Source organism: Silene latifolia, chromosome 9, assembly GCF_048544455.1.
Source record: "Silene latifolia isolate original U9 population chromosome 9, ASM4854445v1, whole genome shotgun sequence".
Classification (NCBI taxonomy): domain Eukaryota; kingdom Viridiplantae; phylum Streptophyta; class Magnoliopsida; order Caryophyllales; family Caryophyllaceae; genus Silene; species Silene latifolia.
The window spans coordinates 178922932-178944602 of NC_133534.1; the positions used below are offsets into that span (position 1 = coordinate 178922932).

Genomic DNA, 21671 nt, shown 5'->3' on the forward strand with positions numbered 1-21671 from the left:
GCATGGCATGATAATATGATTTCAAGAAGAGTGTTCCAAGTGGGAGAGAAAGTCTTACTTTTTCAAAATCGACTTAGACTTTTCTCCGGGAAATTGAGGTCTAGGTGGATGGGACCATATGAAGTGGTTCGTGTCTTCCCATATGGAGCAATTGAAATCAAATGCTTGAAATCCGGGAAAGTGTTGAAGGTGAATGGTCAAAGACTTAAGCATTATCATGAAGAGATTGAAGTGGGTGAAGTGGAAACACTCCACCTTGTTGATCCAATTTATTCAAATTGATAGAAAGTGCGACTTTGTCGAGCCATCGACGTTAAATAAACGGCAAAAGTTTGTAAATATTTCTTTCCCTTGCATATTTAAATTCCGCATTGCATTGTTTATATTGCATTTGTCATATTTAAATTAATTGCATTGTTTATATTGCATCTTGCATGTTTAAATTCATTGCATCCTTTAATTCTTGCATAATAAATTAAATCATTTGCATTTTCATTAATGTTTTTGGCATGTTAGAATGGTTTAATGTGTGTTTTAGTGATAGGATACCAACTCAAGAGCATATGTGAAGAAAAGAAGGAAGAATGATGGGTAAAAGAATTGGCTAGAGTGGAGAATTAAACAACAACAAAATCGTTTCCAGCAGCAAAGTCGCACCGTTCGACATTTCTGAAGGATAAACTCGCACGGTGCGAGTTTTCGAAGATACACGCATTTCAGCTTGAAGATACACGACACTCTTCATTGTTCTTCCCCAATTCTCCTAATATTCTACCTCTCTCTTCATCCATAACCCTAAACCCCTAAAATCACCCATCAAAACCTTTTCAAATCACCCAAATCAAGCAATTTACCTTCAAGTTTTATCAACTTTTATCTCCCAACATCAATTTGGGTAAGGTAAATTGCAGAAAATCCGAAAAACCATCATCATTTCGAGCTAGGGTTTTCAAGTGATTGAAGAAATTGAAGATTTTGGGTTGCAACTTGGATTTACGGGACGACTTTGAGCATTTTGGGTTAGTATTCTTCACCAAACGACACAAACAAGGATCAAAGGGAGGTATAACACCTTATTCTTCTCCTTGTCAATTCTAGTTTACTAGATTTCGAATTTGAGTGCCTCAAAATCGAAATTTAGTTGTTTTATTGTGTTGAAATCGTCCTTAAACAACCCTTTAACTAGTGAGGTGTTTTTACTCCAACAAATAGCTAATTAGCACAACATTTTTTGTAGTGCATATTAGGTGTTTGATCAATTGCCTCACCCAAATCATTTCCACAAAACTTGTGTTTTTTGAAAAGTTAATTGTTCTACAATGGGCAAAGGCAAAGAAACTGCGGCTTCCTCCTCAAAAGGACCCAAGGGAGCCGCGGATCATGATGAAAATGAATATTCGGGTAAGGAGGGCCTCCGAGACAAGGCCCTCTCAAATTGGAGGAAATTTGCTTCGGTGTCAACTATTGTACAAACCAAATTCTTGGACCAAAACGTTCTCTCTAAATTGGGAATGCTTGACTTGACCCGAATGCTATTGGAAAAAGTTGGACTTGAGGCCTACACTCACATGGCCGCATACACCCGAAGGGGTGTTACTCTTGAGTTTCTTTCGTCGTTGGAAAAAGTGAAAGTGGGAAGGGACAAGGTCCCGGGGATCAAATTTTCGGCATGTCGCCTTGTCCATACCTTGACATATGATGAGGTACGAGAGGCCCTACATATCACCAAAGCCCCCGTCAAAGAAAACCTTGATAAAAAATTGATGAGTGCTTTTTGGAACGATATTACGGGTGATGTACGTCACGGGAACTTAAAGAATACCACCATCCCCAACCCGATCTTGCGCCTCCTAAGCCGTCATATAAAAACCAATTTCTTGGTCATGACCGAACCTACCAAAATGCAATACCAACAAATTCAATGTCTTTGGTCAATGACCCCGGAAGGGAGGGGAGTGCCGGATTGGGTGGACTTGTTTGTGAGTGGGTGCCTTGAACTACAAAAGAACCCCAAAGGGACCATTTTTATTGGGGGCATGATCGAATTGATTGTGCAAAAGACGGGTGTACCATTTCCACCCAATGCTTTTGAACTTGAGGGTAGTGGTCGCATAGACTTCCATTACTTGAAGCACTCAAAAATGATTGAGGTGGTTGACAAAACCGCCCCCTTGGTCATTTGGTGCATGGGTGGGCAAAACTCCAAGCATTACATGTATCTACCCCGTCCCTCTAACTCACAACCCTTGGGTTGGGGGAGTGCACAAGATTTCTACATGCCCCCCGATTGGGTTGATAGAGCCCAAGTAGTTGAGCCGGAAGAGGATGAGGGAGGAGAGCAACCGCAAGTGGGGGGGCTTTGACTTTTGGTGACATGCCTCATAATGATGCACCATTTGATGAACCCATGCCTAATGTGTAACACCCCGGTTTATGAAGGAGCCTTTAGCAAGACATTCCCTAATAAACCGGACTGTTACCATCTCGGTTTCCCGAGGTAGTGAATAACAATTAAACTCCAAGGCAATTTATATAATTATTTTTAACTTAATTATTACAAAACCTCTTTAACGTCAAAATACAAAGAACTAACATAAATAAAAGTGATAGTCTTCTAAATGATGATCTAGCTACTAAGTCTTCCGATCCAGTGTCTTACGCCCATCAAGCTCCCGTTCTATCTCTTAAACCTGTCAAGTCTGCTCCCCATTAAAAGGTTCATCACAGGTGTTCACGAATACACAGGGTCAACCACGAGGTTGAGTAGGGAAAACAATGAAACAACAAAAATATGATATGCATGCTCCTCCGTCACCTCCATCTCCATCTCAACTCATATTTCATAACTCATAACTCATATCTCATACTCATAACCCGGACAACCCAGCCATACCGATCCCCGGTAGACTATATATATCGACCGTAGCCGATCTCGCACGGCTTTCGCTTGAGGACACCAGGGCAAGTCCTGCAGAACCCGCCCGGGCCTTATCACAACATCATCATCACCACACCACATCACCTCAACATCCTCCATGTCCAATGCATATGAATGCTCAACGAAGAAACAATGCAATACAATATGTATATCAATGAATGAAATCATGCCAGCTACCAAATGTTGTGATAACACACTCAACACGAACAGTTCAGTCAACCATATCATAGCGTAATCAACAACCACGAATCAAGTCACGTTCACAATTTGGTCATATGAAACACAAACAAGTCAACACAATTCAACAACACGATAAGAAGTCAAGTGTATTTCCCTACCTTTTCGCAATCCAAGCTCACACAAGCAATCAATTATGAACCTTCACATATCCATCACCTACATAACATAATTATATATAATTACCACCTACTCAATCAAATAATCATGCACATAACCTAGACTCATCATAACTTAATAGGAATATCAACTTAAAGAACAAACACGTTTTTTTCCTGATTTTCCAGCACATGACGGACTCGGAATAAAATACATAACTAATTCCAGAAAAATCAAATTGATACAAGGCCAATTGAATTGGAACCCCATGAGTCTTAGCTACAATTTATATCTAATGTGTTTTTCCCAAATTCCATACTTATCAAGGATTTCCAGACTGATTTCCAAAAACTGACAGAAACCGTCGCATAAAAAGTATTGATTCATAAAACGAGTTTAAAACATTATTTTTCAGAAATTCCAAATCCTATTATCATCTAGACTATACAAATATTATGTATGAAGAAGCCTCATAACTTAATCGACATAAAAATTAAGGTTTCAAATCATTTTCCACAACCAAATCAGATTCGCGGACTTTTCAGCGACATGTTCATAAATAAATCACCTAGGACAAACCACAAAGAATTTGACTATGAGATTTTATATTCATAAACTAGACATCAAATAAACAGGACTCTCTTTTCAAACTTTTCAAAAAAGACGACTTTAAAACAGTATAAACAATGGAATGAAATCGACTTACAAACAGGGAATCGAATTAGGTTGGAATCGATGAGCAATCTTCAATCAAATGAAAGGATCGTGTGTGTGTGTGTGTTGGTGTGCGTCGAAAAGAGGGAGGCAGGTGAGATGAGGGTTGTGTATTGTTAGGGTAAAAATTAGGTTAAGAATTAGGTTAAAACATGATGTTGGGTGTTGGGTTAAACATGTTATTGGGTAAACTCCAATGGGTCGAGGGTAAATGGGTTAGCTCACATCTCGAATTCCATATAAACCCGTCTCAATTAACTTACGAAACAACTCGATCTTACGATACAACGCGAGTCAAGTAAAATAACTTAACGTAATTATCGACTAAACAATTACTCGACTTAAATAGTAATATAAAATACGGAGTATTACAGTCTTCCCCCCTTAAAATGAACTTCGTCCCGAAGTTCGCTCATCTATCACACCTCCAACATCACCGTGGATACCAAAACAGATTCCCCAGTATAAGAACTCATGAACTTAGGTCCATAAAACAAAATGTTAAAACAAAATGTTACATTCTACCCTCCTAAAAAGAAAGTTACGTCCCGGAACTTACTTCATGCAAACATATCACCACGAATCATTCCATCATCCTACTACCGTTGTTCACCTCAACCTATTAGAGCACCATACCAGTAGTTTAACTACACGCTTCTCTTACACATCAACCAACTAACAGAAGTAAGAACACAACATAGAGAACTCATTTGCATGGGTACCACACAACGAAACATCAACTTAATCAAACCACAATCTATAAACAAGTGCAACATAACATTAAGATTTTATAATCCTACCCAACTAAAAACATGGTTACGTCCTCGTAACCTCTTTTCAACTTTCATATACGTATGCAACAAAATCACTGTCAACAACATATAACAGAGAAGAACACATGATAAGAGACTGTACATTAACATTAAAGTCGAAAACAAGGTTTTATTATCAAATTAACTGATTGTCAACAAGTAACACTTATTACTTAGCTCATGCTTAACTTAAAAACACAACATCAAACTAAAAGAACAGCAAGGACGGAGCCAAAGGTTTGCACGGTTTCATAACAGGCCGATCATGGTGTTACTAGCTCTAACCTAATAGTCCTTAGGTCGCGCTTACTCTGATTCTGGTGACTTCTATGTCATTCCCTTCCTGGTTCACCTCTTCCCCAAGGCCTGGTTTGGGTGGTTCAGTCGTACTTTCGGCATCAGGTACATTAGCATAAAATTCGTATCTCAGGTCGCCTGATATAAAGTCAAAGGTATGCTCGGGCGGGTAACTGGCCCCGCCGCAGTAATTGGGGTCACGGCATAACCTCATGCAATGGGTGGACAACTCTCTCAGATAGAAGTGTTTGCTGTCCTTTAGTATGCCAGAGTCAGGGATAGTATAGATAAGGGTATACGCTCTTAACTGAGTATTAGTTAAGTACTCAGTGTGTCCATTATGGCCATACTTGTCCATGGCAGCACAAAGTTTCTCACAATGCTCATTGAAGTCAGCATCAAGTGACATGTAACAGTCTCGCGGGTGTACATTGTAGGGATCCATCCTACAAAGTGGGAAGTTAAAGAAATTAAGACACAAGGATGCTACCGTAGAAGGGTGTTAAGATAGAGGATACATTCACGAGGTTTAAGTGTGCGAAATTTATATAACAAGTTTTCGAGTAGTCTGTTGTAATACCGTGGTTTTGGCCAACTCAAGATTATCACAGTTCGCATTATCTACCAGAGAACAACAACCTTAGAAAGATCAACCACGAGGATACACGTATATCAGCATACAATCTAACATTGACCCCACCAAATTCCTTTCTCAAATCAAAACTATTACTAATTCCGAACAATTGAACCATATGCGCATTCATTCTGCCCTACTACTAAACAATCACCAGGAGTATTAGAACATGCGGTGCATATGCACTACTTAAACACTTTGAAACCATAGAAAACATAACACATAATCAAAACCATTTGACCCATCAGACACGCAACATGAGTTAGTCAGTTTGTATGATATAAATTCTAGAAACATATTTCCCAATAAAAATTACAACATATGATCCATGACAACACTACACTACTTTCATATCGCCCATGTGTTTAACATTTTAGCAACCATATCGTTCAGTTGTGTCCAGCAACTCAGTATAATTCATTTTCATCAAAACGAAAGATATCGCATAAACAACTTAAACATGTACATATACCATCATATAACTTGTAAAACATTATATATGACAAAAGATTAGCAAGGTGAACAAGTTCTCTGGTTTGCACGGTTTGAACAAATAGGCAACTCGCGGCTCAATTAAACATAACTATAACGACTATCATTTAAACATACGCATAACATGTGAATCATCAAAGGGTTATCTCATTATAATTGGTCAACATAGCTGACATAAGAAAAAAAAATTCCGTCAAAATAATCACCTTAGCATTTCATGACAATACAACTATGAACATATCCAATAAGGAACAACAACACTATTTTATTATCATATCATAGGTCTAGGTTCAACTGAAATAATTTAATGCGATGAAGGTAGTAAGTATAACTATAGGCACACAACTCACATGAAAGACATTAGAACTCAGATGACATTCTACATGTGTTAACATTTAGACATACTCATTACTACCATCCATGTGTAAACATTTAAACATAATTACTATAAATATTCATGCGAGTGTATTAGAATAATCAAGTTAACATTTAACGCCACTAATTTTACCAAGATATGATAATATAGTTTTATATTTATGTATATCCGACCACTATACACATATGATGAACACACCAGAGATATTAAAACACGCCAAACATATATAAAATATGCAAACAACTGGACTCGTATAAAATATTTCACCCTCGATTAAGAATCAATTTAAGCTATTCAATTTCACTCATACTATCATGCCAACAATGTTATCAACTAAACTTTAATTATATCACTTGTTAAGATACATAACTACTGAACATGCGTGCTACTATCATCATATAAAAACATTATAAGATCACATTAATAAGGCTCATGAAATAACCAAACAATTGTATGAGAACTCAACATAGAACGCACATTTTACAAGTCACGATTCACGTTGTAACTTCCAAAGACCACGAACAAATAACCGTTCGATTAGAATTTGATTCATATTACTTTTATAACATACGGAGAGTTAAAAGCACAGGGGAAAAAGAATTAGGTCTAAAGCACAAGAATTCAATTTTTAAAGGATTTTACAACTCAGTTGGTCCAAACAAGTATGTGACAGCAATTGGTCCGAAACTTGGTTCAGTTTGCAAAACTTACCATTTAATATAGAGATATCAAGAATTTTCATGGCTTATCAATTTGAAAACATATACGAATCTTCTGATCGATGAATTTGGAATTATGCAAAAATTATTAATACAATTTAAATGAGGATTTTTACAAAATCGTTGGTCAAAACATCACTGCACAGGAACTTCCTGACCACAGCCCACTAAAATATTTATTACTCCTAATCCGTATATCCTATAAGCATGAAACCAACGCCAAATGAACACTAACTCACGAGGCTATCTCTCATAAAATTGTCATCCATAGGCAATAAACAGAAAAGAAGTGGCAGTAAGATCAATTCGAGAGTAAAATCAAACAAACGTGTTTCAGCGCTAGGTCACTCATTTACTATGTTCCAAGCTCTTACAACCACACTATCGATACTAACCCATCCTAACTTAAATCTCACACTGTGTACCTTCGTAACATCTCCCCCATAGAATCCCTTCGCATCTCGATCTACTCCTTACATCTAAATCACGATTGCTATGACTAGAAACATGCAATTCAATAGTGTTTTTGATTACTATCACAATACTATACTAGCATGGCTTCGGGATCACATAACCGCATATCACTAGACATAATAGTACTATCAACACATCATTCAACATCCATCCAGATAAATATCATCAAGTCGCAATTATTTTCACGCTCGCGATTACCACAATCCAACACTTCATTGATTATCAACCTAAACACGAAAATTTATTTCTCATCTCCACAACATCATATGATCACGTCATCATTCATACAAAATACTTACCGTAACGTTATCCTGCAGACTGGTTAGAATATATGGGTCTCAAGGTATACATCAACTCGATTATATCCAAGGTTTTCCTTCTAACTACCCCATTCACTCAATTTATCTCGGGTTACCTGGTTCAAAACTGAGAGGGCAAAAGAGCACGCATTAAGGGCGCCTTCTTAACCGCACTGTGAGCTCCTAACAGTTTATTCCCAGGGGTTCATTTTATTTAGACACATCCTACGTTCATTGGGTTCATTGGTTTAGGCCTGAGGATCGTTCGCTCTGATACCACTTTGTAACACCCCGGTTTATGAAGGAGCCTTTAGCAAGACATTCCCTAATAAACCGGACTGTTACCATCTCGGTTTCCCGAGGTAGTGAATAACAATTAAACTCCAAGGCAATTTATATAATTATTTTTAACTTAATTATTACAAAACCTCTTTAACGTCAAAATACAAAGAACTAACATAAATAAAAGTGATAGTCTTCTAAATGATGATCTAGCTACTAAGTCTTCCGATCCAGTGTCTTACGCCCATCAAGCTCCCGTTCTATCTCTTAAACCTGTCAAGTCTGCTCCCCATTAAAAGGTTCATCACAGGTGTTCACGAATACACAGGGTCAACCACGAGGTTGAGTAGGGAAAACAATGAAACAACAAAAATATGATATGCATGCTCCTCCGTCACCTCCATCTCCATCTCAACTCATATTTCATAACTCATAACTCATATCTCATACTCATAACCCGGACAACCCACCATACCGATCCCCTAGACTATATATATCGACCGTAGCCGATCCGCCATTTCCTTGTTGAGGACACCAGGGCAAGTCCTGCAGAACCCGCCTGGGCCTTATCACAACATCATCATCACCACACCACATCACCTCAACATCCTCCATGTCCAATGCATATGAATGCTCAACAGTAAACAATGCAATACAATATGTATATCAATGAATGAAATCATGCCAGCTACCAAATGTTGTGATAACACACTCAACACGAACAGTTCAGTCAACCATATCATAGCGTAATCAACAACCACGAATCAAGTCACGTTCACAATTTGGTCATATGAAACACAAACAAGTCAACACAATTCAACAACACGATAAGAAGTCAAGTGTATTTCCCTACCTTTTCGCAATCCAAGCTCACACAAGCAATCAATTATGAACCTTCACATATCCATCACCTACATAACATAATTATATATAATTACCACCTACTCAATCAAATAATCATGCACATAACCTAGACTCATCATAACTTAATAGGAATATCAACTTAAAGAACAAACACGTTTTTTTCCTGATTTTCCAGCACATGACGGACTCGGAATAAAATACATAACTAATTCCAGAAAAATCAAATTGATACAAGGCCAATTGAATTGGAACCCCATGAGTCTTAGCTACAATTTATATCTAATGTGTTTTTCCCAAATTCCATACTTATCAAGGATTTCCAGACTGATTTCCAAAAACTGACAGAAACCGTCGCATAAAAAGTATTGATTCATAAAACGAGTTTAAAACATTATTTTTCAGAAATTCCAAATCCTATTATCATCTAGACTATACAAATATTATGTATGAAGAAGCCTCATAACTTAATCGACATAAAAATTAAGGTTTCAAATCATTTTCCACAACCAAATCAGATTCGCGGACTTTTCAGCGACATGTTCATAAATAAATCACCTAGGACAAACCACAAAGAATTTGACTATGAGATTTTATATTCATAAACTAGACATCAAATAAACAGGACTCTCTTTTCAAACTTTTCAAAAAAGACGACTTTAAAACAGTATAAACAATGGAATGAAATCGACTTACAAACAGGGAATCGAATTAGGTTGGAATCGATGAGCAATCTTCAATCAAATGAAAGGATCGTGTGTGTGTGTGTGTTGGTGTGCGTCGAAAAGAGGGAGGCAGGTGAGATGAGGGTTGTGTATTGTTAGGGTAAAAATTAGGTTAAGAATTAGGTTAAAACATGATGTTGGGTGTTGGGTTAAACATGTTATTGGGTAAACTCCAATGGGTCGAGGGTAAATGGGTTAGCTCACATCTCGAATTCCATATAAACCCGTCTCAATTAACTTACGAAACAACTCGATCTTACGATACAACGCGAGTCAAGTAAAATAACTTAACGTAATTATCGACTAAACAATTACTCGACTTAAATAGTAATATAAAATACGGAGTATTACATAATGCCCCCTTTGATGAGCCACATTTCACTCCTCCCCAAATGCCACAACAACAATATCCTTTTTCGGACCCTCAATTCAACTACCCGGTCTTCCAATCATGGCAAACCAATATTACCAACCGTGCAAACATTGAGTCTACCCTCTCCCAAATGCAACTAACGGAGAATGCTCGGTGGGGAATCACCGAAAACCGCTACCACCATTATCAAGAAGATTTGGAAGAGATGTGTTATACTTCAAACACAACTTTAGATATGGTGGCCGCGATGAATGCTCAATTCATGCAACAATTCCCCACCCAATACCAAGGGTATAGTGAGACTAGGGTTGAGGAAACAAGAGCCGAAAGGGCTAGGATGAGAAGAAGAAGAGAAGCAAGAAGAAGAGGAGGACCTCCGGACTTTGGAGGTGCCTCAAGCTCACACTCTTGAGTGAGTTTAGGGTGTTCACCTCACACTTTGGGGACAAAGTGAAGATTTAAGTGTGGGGTGGGCATGAGTTGGTATCATGTATATATTGTGATATATTCAATTCCATGCATTGTATTTCATTTCGTTGAAAAAAAAAAAAAAACGAAAAAAAAGAAAGAAAGGAAAAAAAAAAACCGGCTAGGATGAAAACCCGAAAGGGCATCCTAGGCAAAAATGGGAAAGTGGCCGAGGCCGGAGTGAAAACCCGAAAGGGCGCTCCGGGCAAAATGAAGAAAAGAGTGCGAGCCACGAGAGTAGAGGTGAGGAAAAGAGCTAAACCGAAAACCCGAAAGGGCGGTTTAGGCAAAATGAGAGAAATAGGGAAAAAATTGAAAAATCTTGTGACCTCTTTGAACCCTTGAAATCATGTCACATACATGACTACTTCCATTTGGAGTTGGTGACATAAGTGGTGGAGCTCTAGAAGGCCGGAAGGGTAGGATAGTGATATGCCAAGACTGGGAGGGGGATTTGGAAGCTTACTTTGTTACTAGTGCTTGGCATACTTGAAGTGTGGGATTGTGTTGACTTGTATTATGCATTGTTGGAGAGTTGTGTTTATTTGATGAGTTGTTGAGTTGTTGTGAATTGTTGAAGAATGGAGGTGTTTGAGGTTGCCAAATTGATAGATAGGAGAGGCTTTAGTGACCATGGTAGCCTTGTATTACCAAGTAGAGTGATAAGGGGGAGTAATAAGGAGGAAGTGTTGAGTTTTGGGAAGGATGAATGGATGAATGGATGAATTGGTGGACTTAGGATCATCTTAGAAGAGGGGTGACATAAGGAGGGGGAGTAAGAGAAGAAAGGTTCGAATTGGTGGAAATTGGGTCACTTACTCACTTATTGGAGCTATGAAGGAAAGTGACCATAAGCTTAGTCGAGGGATGACATAAGAAGAAAGAAGTGAGGCGAAGAGAGGGGAATTAGGAGTGCCCATACTTCTTGGCCTAGGTGGTGATTAGGTTTATTCTAGTTTGCTCGGGACGAGCAAAGGGCTAAGTGTGGGGTGTTTGATGAGCTCCTATTTCTACTACATTTTGGCACCATTTTGAGCTCATTTGGTAGCACTTGGTGACGGTTTTTGACGTTTTTGACGTTATTTAGCCAATTCCATATGTTTCACCATTTAGCTATTTCAAGTGAAGATTAAGAAGCCAAAAGATTGAGAGAAGTATCCAAGGAAGAGCCAAGAACAAGATTGAAGAAATGCAACAAGAAAGCCTTCCAAAGGATCAAAGGAAGAACGAAAGGAAGACGCACTCCAGCAGCAAAACCGCACGGTGCGAGTTTCCCAGCTTCAGAACTCGCACCGTGCGAGTTCTCTGGGTTTGATGGCGTTTGTTAGCGTTTTTTATTATGGGTCTTCCCCTTTATTAAGCCCATTAATTATTAGGTTTCGGGAGATATAAATAGGAAGTTTGCAATTAGGTTAATCATCTTTTGTTCACTTTAATTAATCAAGGTTGTAATTTGGGAATATTTTCATCTTTTGAATTGGGTTTTAGATCTAATTATGGAGAACTAATCTCCTATCTTAATCCGACTCAAGGCTTAATCTTTGGTTGTAAGACCCTTTAATCCTTCCTTAATTTTCATTATCATTGTTAATCCTTTTGTGTTTATTGATTGAATTTTGGAATCCTTGTTTATATTGAGTAATTAAGTGTGATTTCCTTGTTGCTTAATTGATCAAGTTCCTTAATTTATTGTTGTTGGGATTATTAAGTGTGATTTCCTTGTAATCTCATCTTTGCAACACCTTGTTATTATGCTAATGAATGTGATTTCTTCTTGGCTTAATTAGCAAGTAAAGGATTAACTTGTAATTAGGCATTAATTGTGATTTCATTGTGTCTAATTACCTCTATTAAATCTCTTGTGCTCATATCTTCTTGTTAATTTGACCAATATATGTGATTTCTACTTGGTAGAATTGATAAGTTGGGTTATTTGATTAAGTGTGATTTCCTTGTCATTTGGCCATTACTAAGGAGATTTAGAAGATTTATCTTCACAATAAGGTGATAATATATAATTGAAGGATTGATTGAGTGGTTTTGTCAACTAAAGTGCCAAACTTTGGGTCGGGTTAAGTCTCTCTTAATATTGATTAATTTCCATCTTTAAACTCTTGATTGATTCTTTGCTTTCTGACTCTTGTTTGAATTTCCTTCTTTTATTCATTGAAAACTCAACCAAAACCCCCCCTTTTTATATATTTGTTGTTATTGTTGTCACAATTGTTTTAATTACTCTTTTAATTTCACTTTTGCAAAACCCATCTTCTCTTGGGTTCGATCCCTTGCTTGTTATTTTACTAGTTTATAATTAGTGCTAATTAGTGTGTTTAGTGGTATATAAATTGTTAATTTGGCCATCTTTTAGTGCGACATTTTAAGCGTGTCATGCAACCAAATATAGAGGGAAAGAAGATAGAGTATTGCTAAAAGAATATTGGTTTCGAAAGGAAAATCTTGAACTCCTGGTCCTGGATGTTGGATGACTTATCACTTATGTACAAGATGATTAATGCCACTAAAGCTACTTCTTTTTTTTTTTTTTTTAATTTTTTTTTTTGAGAAAACCCGAAAGGGTACTTAATTCATTTAACGTAAATCGGAATCAATCAAACATGCTACACCTAAAGGCAAAGAGTTCGCACAGCTACAACCAAGGTAGAAAATGAGCTCTACCCTATTAAAATTTCTACGTAAAGGAGACATTAGAGAAATCAATACAAATCGTATGAATATCATCGTAGACAAGAAAAAAGATTGCTTATTCCCTTCTTTTGATTGAAGTCTTGTACCACCATCAAACAATCGCTTTCAAATTCCGTGTCCGTAATTCCATTTTCCTTTGCTTCTTGCAGCCCATGGAGCACAGCTATTGCCTCCGCTATTGTGACCTCTAACACTTCTTGTATCACCACTCCTCATTCCGCTTTCCCCAGCTCATTTCGACAAACCATGCCCCATCCCACACCCATTCCCTCTTTAACTCCCGAATCGACATTCACTTTCTTAGTTCCATTCCTTGGTTTTCGCCATTGATGTTGCGCCTCACAGCTCCTATCGCCCTCCTCCAATCCCTCCCTGCTCATATCAGGTTCCCGCACCTCTCTCCCTAGCTCCCTCACCGGCGTAATGATCCCCTGCACATCCCATTTGCCCTGTTGGAAAATAGCTTTGTTTCGACACTCCTACACTGCCCAACAGCCCATCATAAACTCCGCGCTCTCTCTCCCCTAACTCCCCTCGCCACAGCTTCGACCCAATCCCAAACTCCTCAGAAATTTACTCCCTCAAACACCTCAATCCGCAGGCCTTCCCTGAACGCTAATTCTTTTGATGAACAGAAACGGTGAATCGTGTGACTCTTAATCACGTGAAACATTCCAGATAATTTTTCCAAATCAAAAGTCAAACAACCCTAATACACCGAGTTTACATTCAAGTGAACTTAATTAAATGGTACCAACGAGTAGGTCTGTAAAAGTTGTCGACGGGCAGGTTCAGGTAGCACAAGTCAAACTATAAGGTTTAGATTAGGTTAAACCAAGATATATGAGAATAATTTGTACGAAAATATATCAAAAAAAAAAAAATCAAGTCTTGCAGGTAGCTAGACAGCTAGTTACGATAATTTGTCAAATCGTTACACTCTTCTCTTTTGATTAGTAAAAGAAAAGATTCTGCCTTTAAGTTCCATTAGCTTTGCCAAACAAATTGCCACAACTACTCAGTTGGACATTCCTAGTGCGACGAACCTGACAGAATTCCAGCCAAGGACCTCAAGGAAAATAATCTTCTGATTTATATTAGTAGAAAGCATCAGCCTTTCAGCTCGTTAGATAGTCGGACAAATTTCCTTACACAATCACCTCAGCATTCACATACTGGAATACCTTGAGTAAAAGCATCAAATTCTCTCTCAGGTACGAAATACATCCACAAATCAAAAGCACGGTACACTTATGAGTAAAATCCACAATCATGAATACCAAATCAACACTTTCTCCAACTCGAAAAAACTCAAGAGGCATATAATAATAATAATGCAAGACAAGTCAGTAGAGATGGTTTGTACAACAAGGCTGTATTCATGCTCAAATGAAACACCTCCATAGTTGATGGTTTCCAGGTTCTTATGTCAAATCATCTTCATCGTTGTCTTGGGCCTTCAGTTTGTCCTTAACTCTAAGAAGAAGAGTCGTCTTCCATGCATCCTGTACACCATAACACAGCGCAATTAACAGCTACGTAAGCGAAACTCATGTCGCATACTTGCATTAATAATTGGAAGTTGGAACAAATTGACAACTCACCACGTTACTACACTAAAAGTAAAAAACACCTAGCAGAAAAGTCTCTAAACTACTTCACATGCAGTACCCTTAATCTGCTACATATCCCACTTGCCTATAGGATCTTAACCATGAATCCGAATCTCCTTCAGACAGAAACTTAGGTCGATCTCTAGTGGTAGATTCATCCTTCTTAGATTTGGAGTATAGCAATAAAGCAAAATGGATCATTAAACGTCTGCTTTATATATTATGAAATGGCAAGGAATTCGCCACAAACAGGACTTCTTTACAGCATTTCTATTTCGTTGTTAATTAGACAAAGAAATTCAAACTCCCAAGTTCTCAACAATTATATATTAAGGTTCCCAGTAGTGTACTGCCACTTCCAGAGATTAGGCACGGCCAAAATGATTTCGCACTGCTGCTGAAGTGGAGATAACTTGCTAAAATATATTCAAGTTTTATTTTATAAATTTAAAGGAATAATTCGGGATGTGCATAGTTAAATAAACACAGAATTTATTATTTTTTTTTCAAAAAACACAATTCTATTGAATGAAAAATAAATGTAGCTGCTTACTCTTCCCTTTGTTTCATACAACAAGCAAGTTGCTCAAGAAAAAAAAAATGTTTATATTCATCGTCCTGTCAACACCATTCACACAACTCGTTGACAGATAATAATTAATGAGGTGCATTCAATGGAGTAAATAACTAGGAAAAAATATGTGATGAGATAGGGGCTACGGAATAAAAGGCACCCAAAGCCTAAAAGGGGTTTGAAATAATACCAGTGGCGTCATCTGGTCAAACTCTTTGAGTACACCTGTGAATTTTTCAACATCTTGCTCATCAACTGCAGAGGCCAGATCCTGTGACCAAAAACTCAAAATGTAAACCTTACATAGTCAAGAACACATGCACGTGGCTTAATTATAAAAACATGATTTTGAAAGAAAAAATAGAAGAAAACACAGGAAGTCACTTGCTAATAATCGTATTTCTCCCATAAATCCTCTAATCTGAAAGATGTCTATAATCTACATCTCAATGACTCGCATGACCTATATGCAATCGAGGGAGGGACAGACAGACAGTAGCTGTTCATTGAAGCATGAGCAGATGAGCCAATTGATGCTAATTTACCACATCTTTTTACAGCAAATTTTGGTTAGGACAATCCTTTGCTAAGATGTGATGATTTTATGTCTTGGAGCAAATATTTTAGCTGAACTTAAAAAGCTCATCTAAAAACCTAGAAACATCCATTATCCTACTGTCAGAACATACGAATGTCTTGCCACGCAAGTAACTTACTGAAAGGAGTCTATGTTTGCAGATGACAAATAAACTGCAGATAGAGAAGGGACAAAAGTCTACAAAGCAAGTAACGTACTGAAAGGAGTCTATGTTCGCGTGTTCCTGTGAATGTAGGATCCATGTCCTGCAAATGATTCGACAAAAACATAAGTTCATAAAGGACAGGAATGCTTCAAAAGAATCTAATAAAAGAAGTCAAGAAAAAACCTGATATTTGTCCAATGCATTAGTTATTGAAACGCTATCGCCCTTACAAAGATGGCAAATACCAGCGTTGAGCAAGTGACCCTTAGCCCCATATTTTAGTAAGTTGTTATTGAGAGAGTGGCGTGCAATATCTTCATATATCTCAATAGCTTTAGGATACCTGAGTAAAACATACACCAGATGGTTACACTCCATGATCTCTTTCTAGCATGTACATAGCAGAACCAGACTACACAGACAGCAGGATTGGGACACCATCATAACCTCTAAATGCACATTTAACAAGATGCCAGATATTTTGGTACAAAAGTAAAAGAAGCAAGGCGGGAGGCACTTGATAATTGTTAGATATCAGACTTTCTAAACTCTGGTAAAATAAATAAAAACTGAAACGTTGACAGAAAATGTGCAACGAGCAATAGATAGAATTCAATATAATCTAATAATTATTCACTTATAAAAGAAACAATCAAATTCAGGTATTAAACATCAAATACGGCAGGGGTGGGGGTGGGGGTGGCTGTTTCGAGGTATAGGGTGGGTGGTTTTGAAGATGTGGAGGTTGTTTCCGCCGGGGAGGGGGTGGTTTTGGCCCACTGATGATTGGTGGCGGTGAGGGTAATAAGGGAGGTTAAAAATTTTGTTTAGTCGAACAAAGAGCGGGACCAAACATTTTTACATCTAAAAAAAATAGGCCAATAAAATTTGTTTTTTGACAAGATAATATTAATTGAGAGACACCAAGCAGGTGACGCCCATATACAAAAACATAATATGGAGATGACGCCTATTTGCAAAAACAAAAACTCGAGGTGATGCCCACATACAAATTGAGAGATAATTAAGCTCTCAAAGTCCCAGACTATTGTGGGTAATCTTGCCCTACAAAAAGAAGAAAAGACAAGTTCCAATTTGGGCAGAGCACATGTTTCCGACTGCATAATAGCTTCAAAAGGCAGAATTTGAACTATCAACGATAATAAGAGACAAGCGGGTATATTTTATCGACAGTGTCATAGGAATGGTAAATTCAATATGTGGATTGAGGGAAGATGCGAACAAATTTCAATTAAGTGCTGAAAAGAGACCTAACTGAATCCAAGCTATATACAAATGCACACACCAACCAAGAACTGCTTATTTAGAATTAAGAGGAGAAAAGCTTACTGTTCCAACTGTGCAGCATATTGTGCAATTTTTTGCCTGCATTGATTTGCAGAAGTTGAAACCTCTTCACTTTGGAAAAGATCTGCAGCTTTCTCATACCAAAGAATAGCCTGCTCCAGGTTTTGATCACCTTCATATATTTCAGCAATTTCCTGTGCAGGAGATGCAAAGGCTGAGTAGCAAACATCACTGAACTTGCCAAAATCCCTTGTTGCAAAACATACGTATAACATCTCATGTCTTACTAACAAATTAGAAAGGAAGGGGACAAAACATTTCAACTCGCATCAAGATAAAGAAAACTCATTTCCTTTGAAATCTTTAGAAATTTAGTATCAGTAAGATCCAAATATTAATAAGATAACTAGTACTTTCAGCATAGCATAATCAGAGAACTGTTAAACATTAAAAAAATGTCTAAACAAGCAGACTTATCCAAGACATAATGCATAATCAATTAAACGCCAAGGATAACGAAGAGATCTTAGCCTAGCGGTTTTGAGAGAGGTCTTGTGGATGATAGGTCACCGAATCCCCCTTCTTTTGTATTGTAACAGCTTGTGTCTCCTCTCACGCCAAAGAGAGAGAGAGAGATAAAAAAGAAAATATATACATATATTAATAGTATAAGTACTATAATACCAATGATTGAATAAATATGATTTGATACTTTGTGCATGATAGTTCCCAGAATCCATCCCCCACCACCCCCACCCTCCTCTTATGCATAAAAGAAAACAAATAATTAAGACCAACGATTGAATAAATATTATGGATACCTTGCAGTATCTAGCAGCCATACTCAACCTTCCAATTTCAAGGAAGCAGTTCACTGACTGCTGCAAGCAAGATGTAGCATCTGCGCAAAAGGAAACTTGGATATATTAGATTTTTATGGAACAACAATGTTAAGAAACTTAGCGTGTAGACATGTGCGAGCTCAAGAATAGACATAAAACCAAGATTTGCTAGCTTTTGCCTCTTTCCCTCAAACAAACAGCATACTTTAAACAGCCGAAAAGAGACGTCACGTAATATGAGGTTTTCACTACAATAAAGATTAAAACAGAATGTAAAAATAAACACGCTACAGTTAAGAGAACTGGGCATTTGTCTCACTATATGATTCCCACCAAAATGTAATGGCGTGATACTCCTGCCTACTGCAGAAGGACAGTTTCCAGTTTTTACTAGCTCCTGTATTCAAAGAATTACGGCAAGCATCCCTAAGCACACTGAGAGAAGAAATAATGCAGGTAGCAAGATCGAACTTTGGCTCCTTACTAACAGCAATGGCAAGAACCACTTATGGTTCCTGATATACAAATATTGCAGAATGCCATATACATACTGTCCTACGTATCTCAACATTGTTCACTTCATTAGTTTTATAGACTGTTAATCAATAACAAAGAGCTCCAAACAAAAGGGACTTCAGTTTAATATAAGGGCATAGGCAGATTTATCATTCATCTATATAACTGGAAGAGTTCCAAGATGTAAAAATAACAATGGTGCAGTACACGAATTAGGAATATCAATTATCAAATAGAATGTAAAATCAAACATCCTACAAGAAGGAACTTGAACATAAAACAACTCACCCTTTGTGGATGTCTTCTTATATGCATGACCTGCCTCTGTATAAGCATTAGCTGCTTCATGTTTGCTATCCAACTGCATAATAACAAAAAATGTTACAACTAGCAGATAAATTACACGATAGTCACATAAAGTTTGGCTCTCCTATGCAAAATTGTCACCTTTAAATGACAGCTGGCCAACTTCTGATACGTAGCCCCAGCTTGATCCCCTGAGAACCACAGAAATCAGCGTCAAACATCCAATCAAAATACAGACCTTTTTGCTCACCTACTCTAAATGTAAACTATGTCCAACTATCTGGGTTTGATAAATCCATAGCTGTAGCTGTTGGTATTACGGATGCTTAACCATCCAGCACAATCAAAATCATCATATATAGGCACATTCAACCATATATCCTTGCTGAATCAATTATCTAACCCAAATGAGCGACACCTTATATGATGAATAGCACTCCTAGTCTAAATGTACACAGTTTGCACCTATCCCTTTTGGATGGATTCACTTATCTAGCTTTCAGAATATACAGATGCTTAAACATACATTACAATCAAGTAATCAGCAACATATTCATAATCTAAAATGAAACCGATACAATTTTGGCAATTCTGCTTAAACATATGCACAAGTAATTATATTGTTTACGCTACATATCTGCTGAATCAACTATCTACGATAAGTCTAGAATAATTCAATCATACATATACACTATTTGATCACTAATCTACCACAAATTCGCTAAAAAACCCACGCAACCACGATAATTTGGTGATTTGGCCGACAAAAACAACACAATCATTCCAACAAGAAGCAGAAGATCTATGAAGCAGTAGTAAGCTCAGATTTCCAGAATCATAAAAATCAACAAAACGCAGCAAATCATGAATCGGAAACCAGTAATTGAGCGAACAATCGACGGATGAATGGATCGTACAGAAATAATAGATGAATAAAGAGAATTAAACAATGGATAAAGAATGAACGATCGCAGAAATAGAAAATGAAAAAAAGAGAGAAATAGAAAGTACAAGATTTGGCAAGCTTGTAATAATTAGCAGCTTTATCATACAAATCGGCAGCATCTTCATGTTTATTGCTTAAAAATCCCCAACCAGTTAGCTTCTTTTCGGCCTTTTTCTCCAATTCTTGTGCTTGTTCAACGTAATTGCTCATTTCCAAGATGCGCGTCTGTCTTCTGTGTTGGGGGTCTTTGTATTTCTGCCTTTTTTTCTGTTTAAAGCTCTTGGTTTTAAGGATAATCAATTGTCAGATTGTTTTCTAATGCCAATTAATTTGGTTTAATAACATCATTGGTAATGTAGAATATTTTTTTAGTTTTAAGAGTCCCCGTTTACCGACGCCGAAGGTGTTTATTTTATTTTATTTTATATTTTTGGTGACAAGGCACTCGCAGCCGTTATTTTTGGCGAACACTCGGTAAATCATCGGATGTACGTGATAGTCTGTAAATCACGGACGTTGAAAAGTCATGAGAGAGAAAGTAGAGAGATATTTTTCTCTCAAATCATGAAAAAACAAAAAAACAAAAGAACAAAAGTTTAGAGTACAGCAGTCAAAATCCCAGATTGCTCCCTCTCCGTCTCGACTTTCACATGAAAATGATAAAATCAGTTATTATACTCAAAAGTTTTCTCTTGCTAAAAACTTTCTTTTGATTAATGTCCCTATTAATCGTTTTAGATCTAGCAATTTTCTCTCTTTTGAGGAGATTATTGTTGAGAACTTGAATTTCGACCTTTCGAAATGGATTCGGGGCTTGTTGTCTCAGCCTATGGCTGAGCCTTTCCTTGGATTTGTTGCTGTTGCATTTTGCATCCATGGTGTCGATGTCGACCTTCTTATATCAGCTATTTATGCGCTCTCGATGTGGCTGTGGAGTAGCGTGTATTACCACAGTTTTCTGGTCCTCAGTTACTCGGTAGAGTAAGTGGAACTCGACCGAGTAAGTTGTTGTGTGACTTCTGGTCAGGTTACTGTCCAGGAGCACTCGGCCGAGTAGGTCGTACTGGGCCGAGTACCCGGTCTAATGGGATTAATTTCCGCGGTTTTGATTAAGGTGATTAGAGATTATAAATTACGTGCTATCAGTTTACAAATCATTTTTAAAAAACCTAACGACGCTTATCACCTCTCTAATCACCCTAATCACTCCTAAGGCTATTTGATCGATCGTGAGTCTACACTTCCGTATTTTCCGTGTCGATTTCGTTGGTAAGTCTCTAGTACCTTGTTAATTAGTTTATCTTTGTCCTTTAGGGT

General features: G+C 37.5%; 1 protein-coding gene across 2 annotated transcripts; it reads right to left on the reverse strand.

The window, feature by feature from the left end:
• Window positions 1-14632: 14632 nt before the first annotated feature.
• LOC141600251 (alpha-soluble NSF attachment protein 2) lies at window positions 14633-20716 on the reverse strand. Of its 2 annotated transcripts, XM_074420438.1 has the most exons (9): window positions 20420-20716; window positions 19550-19599; window positions 19391-19463; window positions 18566-18645; window positions 17787-17938; window positions 16620-16779; window positions 16489-16536; window positions 15884-15964; window positions 14633-15011 (listed from the first exon to the last, which is right to left on the reverse strand). In XM_074420438.1, the coding sequence occupies exons 1-9, from the start codon at window positions 20562-20564 to the stop codon at window positions 14931-14933; spliced, it is 870 nt and encodes a 289-aa protein (XP_074276539.1). In that variant the 5' UTR covers window positions 20565-20716; the 3' UTR covers window positions 14633-14930. The 2 variants fall into 2 exon arrangements, with proteins under 2 accessions (XP_074276539.1, XP_074276540.1); XM_074420439.1 differs by lacking the exon at window positions 14633-15011 and having other exon boundaries at window positions 15924-15964; window positions 16410-16536; window positions 20420-20693.
• Window positions 20717-21671: the final 955 nt, after the last annotated feature.

Bases quoted from the DNA above. Each gene is read 5' to 3' on its own strand.
- LOC141600251 (XM_074420438.1), bottom strand. From the start codon at position 20,564: ATGAGCAATTACGTTGAACAAGCACAAGAATTGGAGAAAAAGGCCGAA. The intron at 17,939-18,565 runs GTATCCATAATA...TCTCCTGCACAG, and splicing joins TGGCTGCTAGATACTGCAAG to GAAATTGCTGAAATATATGA. The intron at 15,965-16,488 runs GTACGTTACTTG...TTTTGGTCACAG, and splicing joins GCGAACATAGACTCCTTTCA to GATCTGGCCTCTGCAGTTGA.